This window comes from Camelina sativa, chromosome 19 (assembly GCF_000633955.1).
Source record: "Camelina sativa cultivar DH55 chromosome 19, Cs, whole genome shotgun sequence".
NCBI classification, from domain to species: Eukaryota; Viridiplantae; Streptophyta; class Magnoliopsida; order Brassicales; family Brassicaceae; genus Camelina; species Camelina sativa.
The window spans coordinates 2,640,243-2,662,419 of NC_025703.1; the positions used below are offsets into that span (position 1 = coordinate 2,640,243).

At 36.5% G+C, this 22,177-nt stretch overlaps 6 protein-coding genes across 6 annotated transcripts in view; 2 read left to right on the forward strand and 4 right to left on the reverse strand.

The window, feature by feature from the left end:
• On the forward strand, window positions 7-2,179 carry LOC104764328 (tubby-like F-box protein 9). Its single transcript, XM_010487844.1, has 5 exons — window positions 7-501; window positions 677-764; window positions 867-996; window positions 1,225-1,401; window positions 1,494-2,179. The coding sequence occupies exons 1-5, from the start codon at window positions 211-213 to the stop codon at window positions 1,957-1,959; spliced, it is 1,152 nt and encodes a 383-aa protein (XP_010486146.1). The 5' UTR covers window positions 7-210; the 3' UTR covers window positions 1,960-2,179.
• Window positions 2,512-3,506, reverse strand: LOC104764329 (CASP-like protein 1D2). Its single transcript, XM_010487845.1, has 3 exons — window positions 3,203-3,506; window positions 2,980-3,106; window positions 2,512-2,893 (listed from the first exon to the last, which is right to left on the reverse strand). The coding sequence occupies exons 1-3, from the start codon at window positions 3,478-3,480 to the stop codon at window positions 2,687-2,689; spliced, it is 612 nt and encodes a 203-aa protein (XP_010486147.1). The 5' UTR covers window positions 3,481-3,506; the 3' UTR covers window positions 2,512-2,686.
• On the forward strand, window positions 4,515-10,307 carry LOC104764331 (ISWI chromatin-remodeling complex ATPase CHR11). The gene is made up of 24 exons (XM_010487846.1): window positions 4,515-4,831; window positions 4,973-5,104; window positions 5,201-5,307; window positions 5,423-5,535; window positions 5,742-5,839; window positions 5,931-6,110; window positions 6,185-6,406; window positions 6,549-6,683; window positions 6,762-7,044; window positions 7,131-7,204; window positions 7,324-7,544; window positions 7,620-7,707; window positions 7,783-7,876; window positions 7,961-8,149; window positions 8,236-8,270; window positions 8,373-8,449; window positions 8,553-8,642; window positions 8,741-8,810; window positions 8,905-8,959; window positions 9,048-9,103; window positions 9,190-9,355; window positions 9,457-9,635; window positions 9,731-9,946; window positions 10,050-10,307. Exons 1-24 carry the CDS (start codon window positions 4,631-4,633, stop codon window positions 10,137-10,139), a joined length of 3,171 nt encoding a protein of 1,056 aa, XP_010486148.1. The 5' UTR covers window positions 4,515-4,630; the 3' UTR covers window positions 10,140-10,307.
• Window positions 10,522-13,106, reverse strand: LOC104764332 (zinc finger CCCH domain-containing protein 34-like). The gene is made up of 7 exons (XM_010487847.2): window positions 12,744-13,106; window positions 12,485-12,654; window positions 12,268-12,336; window positions 12,025-12,147; window positions 11,613-11,924; window positions 11,234-11,530; window positions 10,522-11,146 (listed from the first exon to the last, which is right to left on the reverse strand). The coding sequence occupies exons 1-7, from the start codon at window positions 12,832-12,834 to the stop codon at window positions 10,817-10,819; spliced, it is 1,392 nt and encodes a 463-aa protein (XP_010486149.1). The 5' UTR covers window positions 12,835-13,106; the 3' UTR covers window positions 10,522-10,816.
• LOC104764333 (autophagy-related protein 8h) lies at window positions 19,102-20,652 on the reverse strand. The gene is made up of 5 exons (XM_010487848.2): window positions 20,439-20,652; window positions 20,281-20,336; window positions 19,771-19,823; window positions 19,553-19,671; window positions 19,102-19,431 (listed from the first exon to the last, which is right to left on the reverse strand). Exons 1-5 carry the CDS (start codon window positions 20,479-20,481, stop codon window positions 19,343-19,345), a joined length of 360 nt encoding a protein of 119 aa, XP_010486150.1. The 5' UTR covers window positions 20,482-20,652; the 3' UTR covers window positions 19,102-19,342.
• LOC104764334 (pentatricopeptide repeat-containing protein At3g06430, chloroplastic) overlaps window positions 20,872-22,177 on the reverse strand; it is a gene marked incomplete in the record, with an annotated part of 3,383 nt that continues 2,077 nt past the window's right edge. The window contains 1 exon segment of the mRNA XM_019241556.1: window positions 20,872-21,777. Coding sequence (XP_019097101.1) covers window positions 21,053-21,777 — 725 coding nt within the window.

The following is a 22,177-nucleotide window of genomic DNA, read 5'->3' on the forward strand; positions in this document are numbered from 1 at the left end:
CAAGTTCAGAAAACGCCTCCATCCATTATTATCGATTGTGTTGGAATCTTGTTCGCCTCTCTCAAACAACAAACACTTCTCCCAACTTCTTCTTCACACCCCACACCCACCCAACCCCAAACGATTCTCCATTGACGACAACCCAGATCATGTTTTTCATGATCTCAGTCATCTCTTAAAACCCCTTTTTATAGATATAGATCTCAACGCATGACGATCCGGACTTTGATCCAGGAAATGCGGTCCAGGCCACACCGTGTGGTCCACGACGCCGCATCGATTCCTACTGTTTCAGACTCTTTCAGCTGGGAGGAGCTTCCGGAGGAGCTACTGAGAGAGATCCTAATTAGGGTTGAGACTGCTGACGGCGGCGATTGGCCGTCACGAAAAAACGTGGTGGCTTGCGCCGGCGTTTGCCGTAGCTGGAGGATTCTCACCAAGGAGATTGTATCTGTTCCTGAATTCTCCTCTAAATTGACTTTCCCCACTTCCCTCAAGCAGGTTCTCTCTTAGAAGTTAAAAAGTTTCGATCTTTTTTAGTGTTAAGTAATGAAATTGAAACATACAAATCGAGACTTTGTGCCTAGGAACTGATCACATGTGTTCTCCTTCAAGTGTTCTTCTTATGCTCAACGAAAGCTAAAGGGTTTGGTGATTTTGATTGTGTTCTATGTAGCCTGGTCCAAGGGATTCTCTGGTTCAATGTTTCATACTACGTAACCGGAATACGCAGTCGTATCATCTATATCTCGGGTTAACCAACTGTAAGCTAACTCTGTTCTTCTTCTATGTTTAAAAGAGATTACTTTGTTTCAGAGTTCTGAGATTGTTAACGAAAATCCCCTCTTTTTTTGATATTCTGGCAGCTTTGACGGATGACGGGAAATTTCTTCTTGCTGCTTCTAAGCTTAAGCGGGCAACTTGCACTGATTACATCATCTCTTTGCGTTCAGACGATATGTCAAAGAGAAGCAACGTTTATCTAGGGAGAGTGAGGTATGCATATTAATATATCTCCTTCTTTAGCTTACTAAGATCTTACGAGAGTCAGCTAACTTGTTTTGAGAGAGTAGTACAACAAAGATTCTAGCTTTATGAGTTATAGTCGGGTTGTGAGCATTAGATTATGAGATTAGATATTGAGAGATGGTGAAGTAGGCATGTTTCTTATTTACTTCTTTCGGTGTTAACTGTTGTGTCTAAACCTCTTATTGTTATTGCAAGATCAAACTTCCTTGGAACAAAATTCACAGTCTTTGATGGTAATCTGACGGCACAGACTGGAGCAGCCAAGATGCAGAAGAGCCGCTCTTCTAACCTTATCAAAGTTTCACCTAGAGTTCCTCAGGGAAGCTACCCCATCGCTCACATTTCATACGAGTTAAACGGCTTAGGTTCTCGGTAAACAATTTCCACATTCGAATAATGAAAATCTTGCAAGTCTTTTGTCCATTGTGATTTTTACAATCTCTTTCATGGTATACAAATAACAGGGGACCAAGAAGAATGCGTTGCATTATGGATACAATTCCTATGAGCATTGTGGAGTCCCGGGGAAGAGTAGCTTCAACGTCCATAAGCTCATTATCCATCCGTCCATCACCGTTCTTGAGATCTCATTCAAAACCGGTGCGCAGCAATAGCGCATCTTGCAGCGACTCAGGCAACAACCTGAGAGACCCACCGTTGGTGCTGAGTAACAAGACTCCACGATGGCACGAGCAGCTACAATGTTGGTGCTTAAATTTCCATGGTCGAGTCACAGTGGCTTCGGTTAAGAACTTTCAGCTTGTGGCGGTTAGGGATTGTGAAACAGGGCAGCCGTCTGAGAGGATCATACTCCAGTTTGGGAAAGTTGGCAAGGACATGTTCACCATGGATTATGGATATCCGATTTCTGCGTTTCAAGCGTTTGCAATTTGCCTGAGCAGTTTTGAAACCAGAATCGCCTGTGAATGAATGATGAAGAAACTAACCTTAATTCACCTTCATGTACTCGTTGTTGTGGTCTGTAGACTAGATGGTCAAAAATCTCAGGATCGTGATAGTTTTCTATCTGACTTCTCGTGACATATTATATCTTTCTGTAGTATTTATTTTTGTCTTTGCTGCAAAGAGGCTTACCTGAAATAGGCAAACGTTACATCCTTTTGTGAAATTTACAAATAAAAATTATTTACTCTGCTGTAGAAGATTTGTAATCAATCTCTCTCTCAGAGAGCTTCGGGTTTGGTTCACAGGAAAGGGGAAGGTTTGGTTTACTCTGTATCTACTGTGACTCAAGCGGCTTGCAAACCGGGTCGTGGATTTAACCTGCGCTTTCTGATTAGAAAAAGTCGGATCTGAAATTTAAAGCGGTTCTGTTTTTTTTCCATTTTTTGTTGTCTTCAGTTTAGTCTCAACCTCAGAATCAGGGTTTTTGGTGGAGCTCTGTTTGATTTTCTGAGGTATTACTAATACATATCATCTCACATAGGGTAAAATATAGGAGCTCGAGGCTACAATGTAGAATGTGAAGACTCCAAGCAAAGCAACTGCTATGATAAAATGTAGAGGCTCTATAAGCAAAGCAACTTCTACGACATAAGTAACAAGGGACGACTCCACTCCATTACTACATATCAATTAATAACGGATAAACCAAATCAGACACACACACACGTTACAAGATGGAATTAAGCTTTGTTTATGGAGTTCTCTTGGAAAGAGCTGAGCAAATGGATAAAAGTAGAAGCAGGAAAGAAGCAAATAGAGATGAGGCAAGCGAAGTTGCAATGTAACGACAAAACTTGTCGTAGACATTACAAATCTTATTCCACCCAACGTCTTCGTTTCCTTTCAATGCAAATCCTCCCGCCGTTCCCGTCGCAAACGCCAAAATCCCCAGCATCACCTATTCATATATATATATTCCGGAATTATATATTAAAAGCCCTAACTTGGACCCGAGGATTCAAGGTTACTTGTAAAATAAGCTACCGTGTCTAAGGAGGTCATGTAAACGGAGATCTGTGCAGTGAATTCATGTCTCAAGAGTAGAGAGATGGAGACAAGTGTTGAGATTAGAGCATAGAAACTAGCCACCACAAGTGCCACCACAAGGAATCTGCATTAGCCAACAACAATTTCGAGTTTAAACTAACAAGCCGTTCCTTGATAATGATCATAACTCATAAGTCATAACATGGAAGAAGAAACGAACATGAAAGCGGGCGATTCTTTGAACTCGGCAGAGACAGGAGCCGGAGATGGAACTCCGGGGATCTGAGTCATTTCGGTCTGGTCGCTGGTCACCATTACTATAAGAGCAGTCAGAGTGGCGGAGAAAAGCACAACTCTTGTTATCAGATCTATCTTCCGGAAACCTAAAAAACTGGCGCATGAAGATGGTGGTGGTGGTGGTAGTAGTACTGGTGCAGCGGACTCCGGAATTGGTTCAGATTTGCCGACTTCTGGGTCGAGGTTCCCAATAGATGCCATCAGATGATTTATAAAATCTTTTTGTGGTTAAGTTTGGACTATGTGTTATAAAATTGGGCGCTACATGAGAATATATATATATGTGTTATATAGTCCTGGCCGGTGATAATGAGTTGTAATTACCCTTACGCCAAGAAATGAGTTTATATCAATTATGGAGTGTAAATATATATTTTTGAGATTAATTATTGTAATCTGATCAATTACTGAAAGTATTTTCATTTTAAAGTTGTACGTACTACGTATATAGTTGTGGATACTGTAGATACAAATACAATGAGAACGTGTTAGGCCAATCCCGGGAAGGTTGAGGAAACTGGGCGACGAGCCGACGATAATTAAGATGGTAAAAGCAAAATCGTATAAAAGTACTTAAGGAACATTAGGGAGTGGTTAAACAATCATCTGCATGAAAAATATATAATTTTATATATGCTCTTAGGTATCACTTTGCTTTCTACTTGGGGCTGTAAAAAACATTATTAAACTGCAAGAAACAAAAGTCTATTAGCATTATTACCACTTCTCAAACAAATTATATAGTCCAGTAACTATTTCGGATATTATATAGTCTGAAGAGAGACCAGGTTTGTCTAGACTCCAAAGCAAAATCACCAAATTTTATACCAAGAAAGAGGGAGACAGTGACACACAAGTCAAGGATAACACACAAAGTCAGACATAACAGTAATAAAATATGCTAATCTATATCATCGTTTTTCTTTCACATCTCAATTATACATCTAACAATGTTTTAGTGAATCCAACTATCCAAGTAGTCAAGCAGCTTCTTTGCATATTATTAATAAGCGGGGGTAACATCGGGCTTGGGATTGGGCCATAAGGATCCATTAGGCTTATTTCTATGAGCTAACAAAGTCCATCTAAAGCCCGGGAATATTCCAAAACTCTCTTGCTCAGTTGGCGGGTAATTCCTATTCGACGAAGCGAAAGGGTACATCGTAGCCGTAGATTTAATAAACCTAATCAACGATCATAAATAACCCTGAAGCTTCGGTCGTTTCGAAGGGGTGGGTCTTCACTTAGCAATTTGTATCGAAATTTTCACTTTTTTTATTTTTTTTATTTATTTTACTTTCCCAGAAGCGAACCCTCGATCTCAAAGGCAAAACCTGATTCGTAGCTTTCCATGGCGAGGATTTCGAATTCCGATGAGGCTTTCTCGTCTGAGGAGGAAGAGGAGCGGGTTAAGGAAAACGAAGAAGTAGAAGACGAGGAGGAGCTCGAGGCTGTTGCTCGTTCTTCTGGCTCCGACGATGACGAAGTAGCCGCCGCTGACGAATCCCCACTCTCCGACGGAGAAGCCGCCCCTATGGAGGATGATTACGAGGTAATTGCAGGCTGATTTGGTTTCCATGGCCGTGATTTTCGAATTCTCAGTGAACTCTGCGTCTTTTTTTTGTTTGTACTTGGAATTACATTAGATTTGGCGTTCGTGTTTTCCTTCATTGTGGTAATATGGTGTATGCAGGACGAAGAAGATGAAGAAAAAGCTGAAATCAGCAAACGTGAGAAAGCCAGGCTTAAGGAGATGCAGAAGTTGAAGAAGCAGAAGATTCAGGAGCTGCTGGACTCGCAAAATGCTTCCATTGATGCTGATATGGTGCGTTGTTTTGAAATTAACGATTTCAGGTTTTGAGCTGCTTTTTCTTCTTGTGATTTGGGGTTTTGACGATTTTGAATCGTTCCATGTATCTAGAACAATAAGGGAAAAGGGAGACTGAAGTATCTTCTGCAGCAGACTGAGTTATTTGCACACTTTGCTAAAGGTGATGCATCTTCTTCTCAGAAAAAGGGGAAAGGAAGGTGAGTTTTGCTGCAATTGATTTCTCATATATTGGTTTATTCGTCGTTTCTGGTCTCAAAATAATTATGATGAGCATAGCCCTGATTTATTGTTGGTTTTGACTTGAACCTTCAGGGGTCGTCATGCTTCCAAAATAACTGAAGAAGAGGAAGATGAAGAGTATCTAAAGGAAGAAGAGGATGGCTTAACTGGATCTGGAAACACACGGTTGCTCACACAGCCCTCTTGTAAGTAACTGTATTTTGCTATCTAATCTAGGATTGCTACATATTGATGGTCTGTCTAGAAGCAACAAGTACAATATGATTGGCATCTCTGTCCATTTGCGTAACCTAGAAATATTGTTGTGACATTAGACACTCACAGTTACCAGGTAGAATAGTGTCAACGTTCTTGAAAGCTTGGGATTCATCTTTTACTTCTCAATTGATAGGTATTCAAGGGAAGTTAAGAGATTACCAGTTAGCTGGTTTAAACTGGCTCATTCGGCTGTATGAGAACGGCATTAATGGAATTCTTGCTGATGAAATGGTAAACAATGGCTCCCCCAAGGATCTGGGTAAAATAAGTTCTCTATTTTCCATGATGCTGATCATTAAACCATTTTTTGCCTGTGGTCTAGGGTCTGGGGAAGACGCTTCAGACGATTTCTTTGTTGGCATACCTTCATGAATACAGGGGAATCAATGGCCCTCATATGGTGGTTGCTCCAAAATCAACCCTTGGTAATTGGATGAACGAAATTCGTCGGTTTTGTCCTGTCCTACGCGCTGTGAAATTCCTTGGTAATCCTGAGGAGAGGGTAAGTGTCTGCCATTTCAGAGTTTCATGGAAAATTTTACCCCAAAATTCTGAGATGTCTGCTAAATAACGCAGAGACATATTCGAGACGACCTGTTAGTTGCTGGGAAATTTGATATTTGCGTCACAAGCTTTGAGATGGCCATCAAAGAAAAGACAGCACTTCGTCGTTTTAGCTGGCGTTATATTATCATCGATGAAGCGCATCGAATCAAGAATGAGAATTCACTTCTTTCTAAAACCATGAGACTTTTTAGCACCAATTATCGACTTCTTATCACGGGAACCCCACTTCAGGTGTTGCTCGTATCTTATGCTTTTTGGACACTGAAGTATTCTTTGTTAAGTAGCTAATCATGGGCACTTTTATAGCTTCTTTAGTGTCTCTTTTCGATAATGTTGTATAGCTGGCTATACTCATGGTTCTTCATATATGCAGAATAATCTCCATGAACTGTGGGCTCTTCTCAATTTTCTTCTGCCTGAGGTTTTTAGTTCAGCAGAGACTTTTGATGAATGGTTTCAAATTTCTGGCGAGAACGATCAGCAAGAAGTTGTTCAACAACTTCACAAGGTATGCATGTAGTCATTGCTTCTATTGAGTTTATGTCATCTCTATTGTTTGGCTAATCGCTTTCTTATATCCTTTTAGGTTCTTCGACCATTTCTTCTTCGTAGACTGAAATCAGATGTTGAGAAAGGCCTACCACCGAAAAAGGAGACGATACTTAAAGTTGGCATGTCTCAGATGCAAAAACAATACTACAAGGCTTTATTGCAGAAGGATCTTGAAGCAGTTAATGCTGGTGGAGAACGCAAACGTTTGCTAAACATTGCAATGCAACTTCGAAAATGCTGCAATCACCCTTATCTCTTTCAGGGTGCAGAGCCTGGTCCCCCTTATACCACCGGAGATCATCTTATAACAAATGCTGGTAAGACTAGCATTCAATCTAAACTCTTCAGAATTACATGGAACTTCTTTTTTTTTTTTGAAGCATATTTATATTGTTATTTGTAGGTAAGATGGTTCTCTTGGATAAATTGCTTCCTAAGCTGAAGGAACGTGATTCGCGGGTTCTGATATTTTCTCAGGTGAATGTTAATACAGAACAGCTGGAGACAGTGGTTTCCTACAATTCACCTTCTTTGTTTTTTTATTTCTGTTCTATATGAAGTCTGAGCATTTTTCTTTTCTTTGCTCATGTTATCAGATGACAAGGCTTTTGGATATTCTTGAGGATTATTTAATGTATCGCGGTTATCTCTATTGCCGTATTGATGGAAATACTGGTGGTGATGAACGAGATGCCTCCATAGAAGCCTACAACAAGCCAGGAAGTGAGAAGTTTGTTTTCCTGTTATCGACTAGAGCCGGAGGGCTTGGTATCAATCTTGCTACTGCAGATGTTGTGATCCTTTATGATAGTGACTGGTAAGTCTCTTATCATTTCGACTGTAGTTTATGGGTATTCTCTTCACTTTTGACGAGTCTGGCTGATTTTGATAGGAACCCGCAAGTTGACTTGCAAGCTCAGGATCGTGCCCATAGGATTGGTCAAAAGAAAGAAGTTCAAGTGTTTCGATTCTGCACTGAGGTTGATATTATCCCTGTATCAATCAAGTAGGAACAGCCTAATAGAGTTTAAATTAATAGTGTTTGTTGTCTACAGTCTGCTATTGAGGAGAAAGTGATTGAGAGAGCTTACAAGAAGTTGGCGCTTGATGCCCTGGTAATTCAACAAGGGCGATTGGCAGAGCAGAAAAGTAAGTTTTAATTATATGGTTGCAAAATGCATTGTTTCATCTCTGACAGATATAATATTATCTTAATATTATCTCACTATGCAGCTGTCAACAAGGATGAGTTGCTTCAAATGGTAAGATATGGTGCTGAGATGGTGTTCAGTTCTAAAGATAGCACAATCACAGACGAGGATATTGATAGAATCATTGCCAAAGGAGAGGAGGCAACAGCTGAACTTGATGCCAAGATGAAGAAATTCACGGAAGATGCTATACAGTTTAAAATGGATGACAGTAAGGGTGTCATGGACCTTTTTCTCCCCTACTACGCTGTGTAAATTTTGTAATGTCTGGATAACCTGTTGTTTGATTTGCTGCAGGTGCTGACTTCTATGATTTTGATGATGAAAATAAGGTAACTCTTTTATATATCGCTGCATAGGTTAAGCTTTCATGTCATACCCTAGTTATGCTCTGCATTATTGAACCAAATGATTTATTTTGTCATTTTTTTTAGGATGAGAACAAGCTTGATTTTAAGAAAATTGTGAGCGACAATTGGAATGATCCACCAAAGCGGGAGAGAAAGCGCAAGTAAGTGTTCCTTTTGCTTTATACATTGTGCGTCCTATTTTCCAGTCCTCGTAAACTTTATCTAACAGAAACATACCTTTTGTTTTATCTACTATATCTTCAGCTACTCTGAATCTGAATACTTTAAGCAAACATTGCGGCAAGGTGGTCCAGCTAAACCTAAAGAGCCTAGAATTCCGCGCATGCCCCAGTTGTGAGTACCTCAGCAAACTCTACTCTCATTGTTGGATGCCTTTTCCCTATCTTGTGATATTCTTACACTAGAAATCTAATTTATTATCCATCCTTCAGGCACGATTTCCAGTTCTTCAACATTCAGAGATTGACCGAGTTGTATGAAAAGGAAGTACGTTATCTCATGGTAGGGATCTCTAAACGAAGCACTCATCACTGTTTTGATTTTCCTAAGAGCGAGTGTTGCCTAATAAAAGCAATTTGCTTCACTTTGGTTTCAGCAAACACATCAGAAAAATCAGTTGAAAGATACAATTGATGTTGAAGAACCAGAAGGTCAAGCTTTGTTTCTCAGCATGTGTCCACTTTGTTAACATGTTTTTCCAGCATACCTATTACTGATTATGAAATGTTTTGTTAAAAGGTGGTGATCCCTTAACTGCTGAAGAAGTAGAAGAAAAGGAGCAATTATTGGAGGAGGCAAGTTAATACGATTAATGTTAAAGTAGTCTTAGACGTTTGATTTGGTGGGCTTTATTTAATTCTTTGTAATTTTCAATCTCCAGGGCTTCTCCACATGGAGTAGAAGAGACTTCAATACTTTCCTTCGGGCTTGTGAGAAGTATGGCCGTAACGACATAAAAAGCATTGCCTCTGAGATGGAAGGAAAAACAGAGGAAGAAGTTGAAAGATATGCCAAAGTATTCAAAGAGCGATACAAGGAGCTGAACGGTATGTAACATCTTTCGAAGCTAAGATTCTTGCGGAATTTTTTTTTAAAAAAGAAGAGTTGATGCTAAGTAAGTTTATCATCATTCCCTCGAATTATGTAGACTATGATAGAATCATTAAGAACATTGAGAGGGGAGAGGCAAGAATCTCTAGGAAAGATGAAATCATGAAAGCCATAGGAAAGAAACTGGATCGCTACAGAAACCCTTGGCTGGAACTGAAGATACAATATGGTCAGAATAAAGGGAAGCTGTACAATGAAGAGTGTGACCGTTTCATGGTACATCTTTTTCTCGTTTTCTTTTTTGTTGTTGTATTGTTTCACTAATTTTATTATGAAGTGTGATTGTTGTGGAACATTGTGGTTAAAAACAGATCTGCATGATCCACAAACTTGGTTATGGAAATTGGGATGAGCTGAAGGCAGCATTCAGGACATCACCTTTGTTCAGGTTTGACTGGTTTGTGAAATCCCGCACGAGTCAGGAACTTGCAAGAAGATGCGACACTCTGATTCGACTGATCGAGAAAGAAAACCAAGAGTTTGATGAAAGAGAGAGGCAGGCCCGTAAAGAAAAGAAGCTCGCAAAGGTAAAAACTGCTATTTTATTCACATATATAAAGGTTGTATAGTCAGTCTTTTGATTTGACTCTTTAGGTGCTTAATCATTTTCTGGTTTTTGAATATTTGAAGAGTGCAACACCATCAAAGCGAACCGTAGGAAGACAAGCAAGTGAGAGTCCTTCATCCACGAAGAAGCGAAAGCACCTGTCGATGAGATGAGATGAGATCATGTGTTTAGAGATTTGTTAAGTCTCTGTTGTTACATATATAACTAAGCTAATTTTAAGAAAACATCAAATGGATTTCATTCTGCTTTCGTGAACATTTGTCCTGGTTTGACTTGGATTTAATGGTTAAAAAGAATTACATGGAGGATTTCTTAACAAATTAATATTCAACTAACCAGTGATTTGCCACATAAGAGCCTGATTTGTTTTTGCATTGTTCGTTTAGTGAGTAACAATGATTGAATTATAGATGTCATGTCACAGATACACAATTACAAGAACAAGGAATAGAAAACGTGAACACTAGATTTGTTTCTGCATTTTTCATCGTTAGCAAACTTTTTAAATTGCTGCTCCAAACTCATACAGGGGACTTGTCATGAATCGAATGTAGTATAGCTTGAATAAGGCCATTTATTAATCGTTTTTCAAGAAGAAAAAACAAGAGAGAGAGAGAGAGAGAGAGAGAGAGGGAGAGAGAGAGAGAGATGGCCGTATGAGAGAATATTATATATGGACAAATGGTCAATGACAGAAGCTTTGGTCTCTCTGCTTCCAACAAATCTCAGACCCCAAAAATAATCTTCTTTTCTCTTTTTTTCTTAATGTTGCTTAGTTCATGAAGAATTGAGGATATTTTTCCTCTCTTTTTTTTGTTCTTTTGTTTTTTTAACTTGAAGTCTTAGCTTCTGTGCTGCCACTGACGCTGGCCGAGTCACCACTTGTTTCAGCTGGCTCTGGACGGCTCAAGCTACTGACTATTGAAGAGGAAACTGCAGCAGTGGCAGCCTCTGTGGTGGGTTCATTGCTTGAGCTTGCTGGAGCTGATGAGCCGCTGAGCGACGATGATCTAATCGGGTATGGAGCCACAGGCATGTCGGTTAGTGAAGATGCAGACGGGCTGTAGCTAAGCGAAGAACTCATCGAGTGATCAAACTTGCACGCCGGTCCAAATTTGCAGATTCCATTTTGAGTAAAGTGTGTGCATTGCGCTACGCCCTGTCAAAATATTAAAAATGTCGTCTCAAACAAAAACTAGCAAAGAGTTACCATGTCCATAGAAAGAAAAAAAAGAACAAGACTTACGGGACGAAGTGGAAGGCCAATGGAGCTGAGGACAAGGCCTGTTTTAGGTGGAACTGCATCTACAGGATGATGGTATCGGCACGAGGATCCAAATTTACAGTCACCAGTTCGCATGAAGTATTGACACTCTGGTTGATCAGGTCGCTGAGGAAATTCTTTTGAGGTATTTGAAGAAGGTCCTGATTGATATGGACCTGTATATACAGTCGCCGAAGGAGATAACGGCGCAATTCCATAAACAGAGCTCGATCCAATAGAGGGTTGAGTTCCAGGGGAAGGCATTGCACTTACAGAAGCCTTACAAAAGGGACAAAGAGTCAGTCTTTCAGCAATGACAGAAACCAAATAAGCGAGATAAAAGCTTTGTATTTTAGATTACCTGGTAAGGATGCCAACCAGGGTATGGAACCATTCCCGGAGGCAGAACCATTGGAGGACCGTAAGGGCTTTGAAGATACGGACCAGGTATAAGAGATGGCCTTGTCAAAACTAACCCATATTGTTGAGACGAAGGAACGGACTGAGACTGAAGTGTCGGATAAATAGTCTGCAGCTGTGGCTGTGGCTGTGGCTGTGGCTGTTGCGGCTGAGGTGGACCTTGTACAGCGAGTGGCACGGGATGGTTAAATCTACAAGTCAAACCAAATTTACACTGACCGGTTCTCATGTAGTAAGAACACTCTTTCTCTCCCTGCAATCAAAATTTCAAAGAGCATTAAAAGAGATCATACAATAAACAATGTAGAAACCTCAAATAAACCAATTTGGAGAGATAAGAACAACAAACAAACCTGACGTAATGGAAATCCCAAATAACTTAGCGAGACAGGCGCAACGGAACCACTTCCTCCTTGCCTAGGATGATGATACTTGCAAGAAGCTCCGAATTTACACGTTCCCGTTCGCATAAAATGCTGAGACAAAAAAAAAAACACAGATCACAATATAAAACAATAAAGCAGACAAAATTCTTATAAAACTGCATTGCTCAAAAAAAAAAAAAGAAAAAAAAGAGAACTGAGATTTAACAAAACCTGACAAACCGGATGTCCCATCCTCTCAGGTAAAGCTCCAGCTTCTCCTCTAACACCTCCTCCAATCACCTAAAACATCATCATCAAAATCAGAGCTTTACAAAAATAACTACAATCACTGGTGGTTCATTCAACGATCTGATCATCAGAATCAGTAACTGATCTGAAAAATTGAAATTGGTTAACTACATATATAATAAAAGAAGGAGAATTTTACCGCTCCACGATCTCGAGGGTGATTAAACCGACATCTTGACCCGTAACCGCAAACACCGGTTCTCATGTAATAAATACAATCAGGCTCGTCAGGTCTCTCCGGGTACGGTTCTCCTCCTCCTCCACCACCACCACCACCGCCGCCGCTCAACCCTAACCGCCACATAGAAGCTACAAAAATCACACATTTGAAACAAAATCCGTTAATTTAAAACAGCTCTAATCGCAGATTAAGCCTCCAAAAAAAAAAAAGACATTACTTTCAAGTCCGGTGTCGCCTCCATGAGAGGTCCATTCAAGAGATGGATCCGATCGCGACCCTTCTTCACCGGGGCGACCGTACCGCTCCATTGATAGACCCCCCTAATCTCTCTCTACAGCAGAGGGCAGATTAGATGAAATCCCTCAAAACAGCTAAAAGATCAAGTCTTTTTTTGCTTTTGTCGGAATGTTCAAGCTCCGATCAAAGGAAGAAGAGTGTTGCAAAAAAAATCTAAAGTTAAAAGAGAAAAAAAAAAATCGGCAGATCGTAGTTTTGCTTCCACACCACTCTCAGTCGCTTTGATCTCTCTCTCTCTCTCTCTCTCTCTCTCTGCCTTGCTTCAAAGCTGAAACTTTTTTATTTATTTTGAACGAAATAAAATAATAATTTTATAATATAATTTTTCGGCTACGAACGATTTTAATATTTTATTATTTTTTTGGGTCCGTAAACAAGTTTTTTGGTTTGTAGGAAGTGATGGGGAAGTTTTTTTGTTGATCTTTCTTAATGCGTGCTCGCTTTTTTCGTGGGTGTGTGTTTTGCCGGTGGTGGTTAATTATTATTATTCTACGCGCCCAAAACATAATCTCCTATTAATTATATTAGTGCACTTCTCTCTTTTTTTTCACATTTACATAAATATTTTTGTTGTCAGTAGTACGTAAATAAAATATAAAAAATTACAATTGAATTCAGGTAAAAATTTATTAGGAAAGCTTCTTTTTTATAAAAAAAAAAAGTATATTAGGAAAGCTTATTACAATGATACAATCAGTTAAGGGTGCCATATTTGGTTGTACTTTAAAATCATTAAGTCTATAAATTTTTCGACCTGTTTTTCTGATTCTTTGTTTATTTTGTACAATTCATTCATTCATGTATAAGGACAGGGACGTTGATTATATTGATTGTTAGATTTTAGTACAGATAATTACAGTACTAGATTATACAAAATCTACTTATGTTATTTCTTGTTTTAGTTAAAATGGTTTACATATTATATGAATCCTGTCTGCAGTTACTATGTTTAAGTATAGGATTGCAAATGAAATTTTGTTTTGTTTTTTTTATTGTATCCGGCTAAAATTTGGAAACAATATTATTTGGGTCTAATATATGCCATTTAACATTTGACATATGATTCTTACCAAAAAAAAAAAAAAAATTTGACATATGATGACTGTTTATTTCGTATACGAAAATCTGAAATTACTTGGGACGATTTCTCTATCTTTAAAAAAAAAAAAAGATTAAAGAGATTATATCTTCTATCTTTAATCTTAATCAATGGACCACGACACGTCCATGAAGAAATTGGATTTTATGGGTCAAAGACAAGGCTGCCACTACAAAATGCAAAATTTGAATTTATAAAGCAATGAATCTCTCACTATCCTTGTTTTTTAATTGTTCAAGAAAAATAAAATAAATATAAATGATGTCTATCAGTATCAGTCCATGAGCATGGGCAAAATAGTATTATGTGATATCATCAGTTTGTTTGTTTCCATCCACCTAAACTCCATTTTCCATAAAATTTACACGTATATATAGTTTAGTTATTTCTAAATGCGACTGTAACTAGAAAAAACAACTATCAAGCCAATAAATTCCGACTGAGACACAGTTACAAATATAGATGACCAATCAAAATACCTTTTCTTTCAAATGATTTTTTTTGTCACTCACTTAGTGAGTTTTTTACAAACTTTCCATTTCCATGGTATTTACAGACTAGTTAATGCTATATACTGTGAATCTGTGATGCGATGAAACAAATAAGCAGAGTCACACGTATAGCTTAGATATTTTTTTTTAATCCCGTCTGAAGTCTGAACTGTGAAGTAAGATATTATTTTCTCAAGAAAAAAAAAACAAATCATGTTCCCATTGCATGTTTTTTTTAATGAATTTTGGAACTATTGTAGCGTCTGACGTTCAGTTGCTAAGAAAGACGCGTGAATGGTTCAGAAGATGATTTGTGAGCAATAATAATAAGACTTTAACACCACTAAAGAGAAGTCAAATTGGTTTGGTCATGAGATGACCAATCCAACGGCAACACAAAGCATTAGGGGTGATGACAACGGTAGAGATCTGTTCCAAAGTCACTGTCCATTGAACTGATGACCAAACGAACCAGATGGCTCATTGAGTGTAGTAGGTAAAGAAGCCCATTCTCTTCATAATTTTAAAATTAAAAACTTACAGAGAAGCTTATTTATGTTCCTCTCCATGAGAATTACTTAAATAAACAAATAACAACAAAATAGAATTAAGTTTTTTTGGACCACAGATTGTTTAGCATTGTAACAACTAAACAATTATAACAATTTTTGCGTAACAAGTTATTTTGCTATTTTATATTTATCTTTTATGACTTGAACAAAAAAGGGTCGTCGGACTATATTTTATGATTGTAAAGAAACTTTTCAAAGTTCTTATTAGTATACTTAATGATACCACTAATGGAATCATTTTCGATATGCTGCATATCTGAAATTACACAAAAAAGTAGCCTAGATCTTGCATACTCAAAAGAAAATTTCATATCAAATATATAATCATGTTTTAAATTAAAAGTAGATCTCCTAATAGTACCCTAAAAATAATAAAAGTAATGAAAAAAGTCTTTATGGTTGAGACCAAATATTGAGATACTTGCATGGTAAACTATGAGTCTCAATTCCATGTCACCTCAAAGAAAGGGAAGAAAAAAAAATTCGTTTGTAAAGTCGAAAAGAGAAATTTAGTCAGCCGAATGGAGAATTAAAAAGCATTTTTCAAAGGAAGTAAAAGAGTAATAAATAATACTAAGTTAATAAAAAAAAAAATTGGTAATAAAAAAAAAAAAAAGATGAAGAAGGTTTGACTTGGACAAGAATGAGCCACATGTGATCAGCTTTTGGAGATTGTGTTTTATTCTGCCCAAAGGATCTTTTGGACCATAAACATCCCTCCTTTCTTCATCTACCAAATGTCGGCGAGATAAAATAAATCTTATTTTATTTTATCTTTTATAAAAAAATAAAAAAAGTTTCAGTGTATACATTATTTGTTTTCTAACTTTTAAAATTACTACTACTACTATTAATTATAATATTGGGCACGATAACATCGTTGTCTTATTTGTTGCATGACGTTTTTGCTTATATAATTTTTTTGAAGAGTATCTCTCTCTTTATTTTTATTTTTTATTTTTATTTGAAGGTGAATTATACAAGCACGTGTACGTCTTACGTCTAACAACACGAACAACTCCAGTAACCGAATCATACCGGTGAATAGGAGATTAGGAGAAGCTGAGTCTTTGAACCGGACTAATTAAAAACCTACTCATAAGTCATTAGTCATAAGTCATTAGTCATAAGTCATAACAACTCTTATTGGGTCTTTTCACAATGGCATCTTCATGACTTCATCCACAGTTCATCTGTTTCTTCCAAAAAACTTTTACCGACAGGAATACACAGAAACATTGACTCATAAAGATCGTAGAATCATTGTGTGAGGGAAACAACAACAACAAAAAAGAAAGTAGAAAGATTGAGATAAAAGGTGTGCATGTAATAGAGATATACACACCTTTATTCTTGTTGTTTTTGTGTTTTTTTTATTCTGTTTTCTTTTTCTTCAATATTGTGAAGCTTAAGAGGGTTTTTTTTTTTTTTTTGTAATACTAATAGCCCGTCTTCATCAGAGGATATATGATACCTTAGAAAGAATTTAAACAAGGTCCAAAGGAAATAGTCAACAACACATTTATTCTAAAATGTTATTCCTTTATCCAGATAGCACCAAAGAGGATATAGATACCTCAACATCTTCGAATTGGGGCTTCGACGTGTTGTATCGATCTTTCTTAATCCCAAGTCGTCCCACCTGAAAACACCAGTAGATTTATTACCTCAATCAAGATTATGCTCTGATTCCTTCTTATCAGATACATATGCAAATTCCATCAAACCAATATGCTCTAATAACATAACATACACAAGAATACGGATTTGGTTAGGACAGAAACAACATGAACATTAGAAAAAGTTTTCTGTATTAATTACCGAGACAACATGAACATGGCTGCTTTCCAAAATCTATAGCAAAGCTACTCTAAGGAGAAATGTCTCTAAGAGATTCCCAAAAACCAAACCCTAAATCCTGTCAGACAGGCAGAAGTATGGACTAAATTACACAATTCTTGATCAGAAAATAGTATGGCAAGAAAGAGTACGATCACTACAAAGATTTGTGAGGCCCAATCTAAATAGTTTGTTGACAAGTCACAAAATATTACTAAATCAAAATTTGGATCTTGAAAAAAGCCCAATCTGGCCCAAATACAGATTTAATTTGTTGTAAAGTGAAGCAATAAAGAAACGTAAATATATGTTTTTCCGTTCAGTTATTATTATATTTAGATGAATAATGTGTTTAATATATGGTAAATATCTGATGATTAAAAAGTCTAATTAAAAATTAAGTTTAGACATATGTGAAAGCCGGGAAAGCCATTAAGATGTTCATATTGATAAAAAAAAATGGCAATAGAAATACTATTAATCTTTGGTTGCGATCCACATGACAAATCTTTTTAAACAATTACACTAAACCACCACAGATTACGACCGTAGGTTTGGTTGTGAATTTCAAATATACACATTGCTATGCTTGATATCATAAATAAAATACAATAGCCTAACTAACACTGAATTGGCAATTATTACGTCTTGGATCAATTATTTTACTACTGCTATTATATAGTACCATCGTGTTTTGTAACCGACATGCTAGTAAAACTTCTATAAATTAATAATATTAATACCAAAACATTTTCTTAATTTATAGTGATATTAATTTATTTATAAATTATAATTATTAATTTATACTATAAATTAATAATTATTAATTTATAGATATATTTTTAATAGTTTAACTTTTAAAAATTATGAATTGAGACAGTTTTAACAATAATTTCGGATATTCAAAATTTTATGGTATTGGAATTGAATTTGTAATATTTAGAAAACATTATTAACAATAAATTACAAATACAATAGACAAATTCACTTATACACATGACATACATAAAATTAAATTTATGAATAATAATATAGATTGTTTTATTTTAATAGTCAATCAAACTATCAAAATGTAAGTAATGGATATCTAAAAATTGAAAACTTAAAAAAAAAATGTAGCTATATTTATGACATGTTACAAAATATTTTATATCATTATAATTTGAAAATACAACATAACAGTTGTTTTGTAGATATGAGCTTTAGGAGAAACATACATTATATTTTTTTTCTTTACATACATTATATATATATATATATATGTATAAATTTACATGATTATTAATTTATGATATTATTGAAACCATATTTTACACGGAGATTTCAGAAAAATTATTATCTTATTATTTTATCGAATTTTGTTATTTTTTATACTAATCCAACTTGGGAATGACAAAATTTATTAATTTATAGTGTTTATTAATTTATAGAGTATTAATTTATAGATGTTTTACTGTAAATAAGAAAAGAAAACTGTGGCAGTGTTATATTATTAATCATGAATATCCGTCGACACTTTCTATTTATTTTTGTCAACACTATTTATTTATTATTAATAAGGAATATCCGAATCTACAATTGAAATGAAAGAGCACAAAACATTCCGAAAAGTAAAAAGAAGCGTTTTGATCCAGTTGTTTTGGACAATGTATGGATGGCATCGTAACGTAACATCCCCAACTCAAAAAAGGATATACTCAGTCGGTTAATTGGTGTACTTCTAGAGTTCTTCTTTTATACTTTTGGCTCAGAACTGTCGACTTTTAAACTGAGATATATTATATAAATTAAAAAAAATCATATATAGCTATTATAATGATGGTGCCAACGCGTTAATCATTTTATATTGAGGTTAAGTAGAGAGACATTAATTAAATAGATAAAGATATAAACTCGTTGCAGAAAGAAAAGGTTAAAGATACTCCTAACTCATAAGCGATGATTTCTTCTTTAGAAATATACAATCTGTAATCGGAACATAAAATGCGTATAACAAAAGAAGCATATATAAAGAAGTTGTAGAGAAGATTGACCAAAACGGATATACGCAAAACCATATATGTATATATATTCCTATAGTTTTGCGGTTTAGCGCAAACACATTATCGCATGAGACACACAATCCAAGTCGTAGGGGACACGTTTACCGCACCGACATTGAATTTCTTAGGCCTCGTTTTACCTTATCTCCCCAAACTAACGTGCTTGCACGACACTATGTTGGACCCTTTTCTTCTTTTTTTTTTTTGGAGGAAGAACAAAACAAAACACCAAAAATGGGTTTCGTGTGTGAATCATACACATTGTCTTATTATTACTGCCATTTGTGTTACATGATTTACAAAGTCAAATGCATTTTTTTATAGCTTTTTCTGTACAATGTCAGCTAAGAACAATAATAACAACAACAAGAAGAACAGCTGACATTATTATTATTCACAAACATAAGAATGAAACAAATGGGATTATTGAGAGTGCACGCTTCACAAACATAATTAGAAGCGGCAAATCTTTTTGGTTAGCCGAAAGTTTTCTCGGTGCTGTAACACATGTACAAGAACCCATCATCCTCCTTGAAAGTATTGTAGAGAGAGTCCATGCGACTAGCTGCACATAATCAAGAGATGAAGTGTTAACTTGTTGATAATGGGAGCATGCAATGCAAGCGCAGGTAGTAAAGTCTTTTAACATAGATGATGATGATGAAGATTGTTAGATTTATAATTACCGGTTTGAGGAAGAGTGTTGTGTACAAAAACAAAGAGAGCCTTGGATGGATCTAACTGCATCCTTTGGCTAAGCATATGGATGAAATGTCCAACAGTCATGTCTCGTGGGACCAAGTATCTGCAAAGAACAAGAAAGAATGATTAATTAAATTTGGACAGGTTTCACTTTTTTTTTTGTTTCAACAACAACAGCTAAAAAATTGATGTCACAACTCACTTGTTCTTCTCCATGTCTGGGAGATCCGCGTTTGAATACTTCTCAATGATCACCTAAACAAATAATAGTTAAAAATCATCAAATACACATATACTAAGGACACAATTGATTCATAGAAGATTTCTCTGGATTGAGAAAGAAATTAAAGGGTAACATAAATAATAATACTAGTAGATGGATTAGAATAAGGTACTTAGAAGAACTTGTGTATTTTAGTGCTAATGTGACATTGACCAAGAGTGAAGGGATCAATAACAAAACGCACAAACTAAGTCAAGTATATATCAGATCCCAGATCAGAACCATCGAGCGGTAATTAATTCTTAAATTAGAACACAAATTCACATATATTAGTCTAGCAATTAGAAAACAGACACATAGAGTCAAAATTAGACTAAATCGATTCTTGAACCCTAAGGAGGAAACCCACAATCACACGGCAACTCAGAAGACGGAGCCAACAAGAAAGAAATCAAACGAAATTTCTGAAAGAAAGAAAACAAAACTAACCGGAACTCTATCTGGATATTTCGCAATGATGTTCCTCGACTCCTTCAATCGCTCATCTGCATCATCCCAAATATTCCAAGAAGACCCGATCAAAACTTGCTTCTGAAGCATGTTTTTTTTAGGGAAAAAGAAAGAAGAAGAGATCAAAAAGTACAAACCAGAGGAGAATTGATCCTTGAAAGACTTGACAACAAACCCCATTCTAAGATGATGATCTTTCCGGCGAGAATCGAATCGGTGGCTTTTTGTTTGTTTGTTTGATTACAGAGACAGCAGAGAGAGAGGAGGATGTGTTCAATATTATCTTTTGTTTCGTTTTGCTTTTGGATTTGATTTGTTTGTTTAAGAAGAAACGGTAAAAGAGATACCAAAGACCAGAGATTTTATTTATAGAACCAAAACGACACGCAGTTACCTTACCACTTAATCCACTTTTTTTGGACTTTTTCATCTATTTGGGCTTTATTTCTATTTTGTTGGCCCATCAAACTATGTTATTTATTTATTTTTATTTTACATTATACAAAAATATGTTATATTATCATTTATCATGATCCATCCAACAAAGGCAACAACTATGATGAACCAATCTTTAGAAACAATGGAAGAATTCTTTCATATGTTTTTTAGCAAAACATTTAACATAATTATATATAAAAAAGAAGCTTTATACACATAGCTGCAAGAACAATCAAGTGTATTACAAACTCTTATTCTACTGTTTTGAAAGGAAAAGCTCTCTCCTTCTGCAGAGAGATTCACAAAACTGCAATCACCCTGCCGGCAGACTCTCCTCATCTTTTGTAGCTGCTGTGCGATCCATAACCTTTTGCCTCTCTTGTTCCAAGTAATAGATCTTATCATTCATACCTTCCTTTTCATACGCTTCGACCATGATCTCAAACGTTCTTGAATCGCATACACATTGTCTCTCCTTCATTCTTGTGTACACTCTTTCCATCTCTATCAGATCATCAGCTTTAGCACACGCTGATATAACCGCATTGTAAAAAGATGTGTTCTCGGGGATCTCAAACTTTGCAGCCAACTGAACACTACTTATCACCTTGTGGAAAAGACCAGCATTGGCAAATCCGTTAATGAGACAACAAAACGTCTTTGTGTCTGCTTTCATACCTTCGCTACGCATCTGATCAAATGTCAGCTCCATGTTCTTCGCATCACCAACATCCGCAAACGCCTCGATGATATTGTTGTATGTAGATGTTGTCCATGGAAACTCAAGCTTTCGCATGTATTCCATGACAGACGACATCTTATCATACATTCTCTTCTTTCCATAAGAACCAATCAAAATATTGAAAGTTCGAGTCTCTGGCTCAATCCCAAAGTTCCTGAACTTTTCGTACCAGCTCTCCATCATATCTATCTTACCCATGTTCCCAAACACACTAAGAATAATATTCATAGTCCACACATCAGGTTTGCAAGCAGTACTCACAAGCATATCAGACAAAACTTTCTCCATCTGATCAAACCTTCCTACCCTACCGTACCCACTTAAAACTATGTTCTGCGTCACAGTGTTTGGAGTTATCATACGTTCGTCCATTTCCTTGTACAACGAATCAACCAAGTCAAACTGAGAAGCATCCACACACGCCTTGAGCAGAGTGCTGTAAGTGAAAACATCAGGTTGGCATAAAGGCAAGCTTTTCATCTTGTCAAGAACTGAGAAAGCACCATCAATAAGATTGCTGCGAGTATAAGCAGCGAGAAGAGCAGTGTAGAGCTCAGCAGTAGGTTCAAGTCCTTCTTCAAGCATTTCGTCGAACAGCTTCTGTGCATGATTTGGTTGTCCAGATTTCCCCAAAAGAACAAGCAGCTTCATATAAGTTCCTTCCTTTGGTTGATAAAACGTTTGTTCCCTCAACAT

Excerpts from the sequence above, each read along its gene's own strand:
- LOC104764328 (XM_010487844.1), top strand. The coding sequence starts at position 211 with ATGACGATCCGGACTTTGATCCAGGAAATGCGGTCCAGGCCACACCGT. Across the intron at positions 765-866 it reads ATATCTCGGGTTAACCAACT|CTTTGACGGATGACGGGAAA; the intron begins GTAAGCTAACTC and ends ATATTCTGGCAG. Across the intron at positions 997-1,224 it reads GTTTATCTAGGGAGAGTGAG|ATCAAACTTCCTTGGAACAA; the intron begins GTATGCATATTA and ends TGTTATTGCAAG.
- LOC104764329 (XM_010487845.1), bottom strand. The coding sequence starts at position 3,480 with ATGGCATCTATTGGGAACCTCGACCCAGAAGTCGGCAAATCTGAACCA. Across the intron at positions 3,107-3,202 it reads AAAGAATCGCCCGCTTTCAT|ATTCCTTGTGGTGGCACTTG; the intron begins GTTCGTTTCTTC and ends TGGCTAATGCAG. Across the intron at positions 2,894-2,979 it reads ACATGACCTCCTTAGACACG|GTGATGCTGGGGATTTTGGC; the intron begins GTAGCTTATTTT and ends ATATATGAATAG.
- LOC104764331 (XM_010487846.1), top strand. The coding sequence starts at position 4,631 with ATGGCGAGGATTTCGAATTCCGATGAGGCTTTCTCGTCTGAGGAGGAA. Across the intron at positions 7,545-7,619 it reads ATCCTTTATGATAGTGACTG|GAACCCGCAAGTTGACTTGC; the intron begins GTAAGTCTCTTA and ends TGATTTTGATAG. Across the intron at positions 8,150-8,235 it reads ACAGTTTAAAATGGATGACA|GTGCTGACTTCTATGATTTT; the intron begins GTAAGGGTGTCA and ends GATTTGCTGCAG.
- LOC104764332 (XM_010487847.2), bottom strand. The coding sequence starts at position 12,834 with ATGGAGCGGTACGGTCGCCCCGGTGAAGAAGGGTCGCGATCGGATCCA. Across the intron at positions 12,148-12,267 it reads TGGGACATCCGGTTTGTCAG|CATTTTATGCGAACGGGAAC; the intron begins GTTTTGTTAAAT and ends TTTTTGTCTCAG. Across the intron at positions 11,925-12,024 it reads TGGGATTTCCATTACGTCAG|GGAGAGAAAGAGTGTTCTTA; the intron begins GTTTGTTTGTTG and ends TTTTGATTGCAG.
- LOC104764333 (XM_010487848.2), bottom strand. The coding sequence starts at position 20,481 with ATGGGGTTTGTTGTCAAGTCTTTCAAGGATCAATTCTCCTCTG. Across the intron at positions 20,337-20,438 it reads CAAGGATCAATTCTCCTCTG|ATGAGCGATTGAAGGAGTCG; the intron begins GTTTGTACTTTT and ends GGGATGATGCAG. Across the intron at positions 19,672-19,770 it reads CCAGACATGGAGAAGAACAA|ATACTTGGTCCCACGAGACA; the intron begins GTGAGTTGTGAC and ends TGTTCTTTGCAG.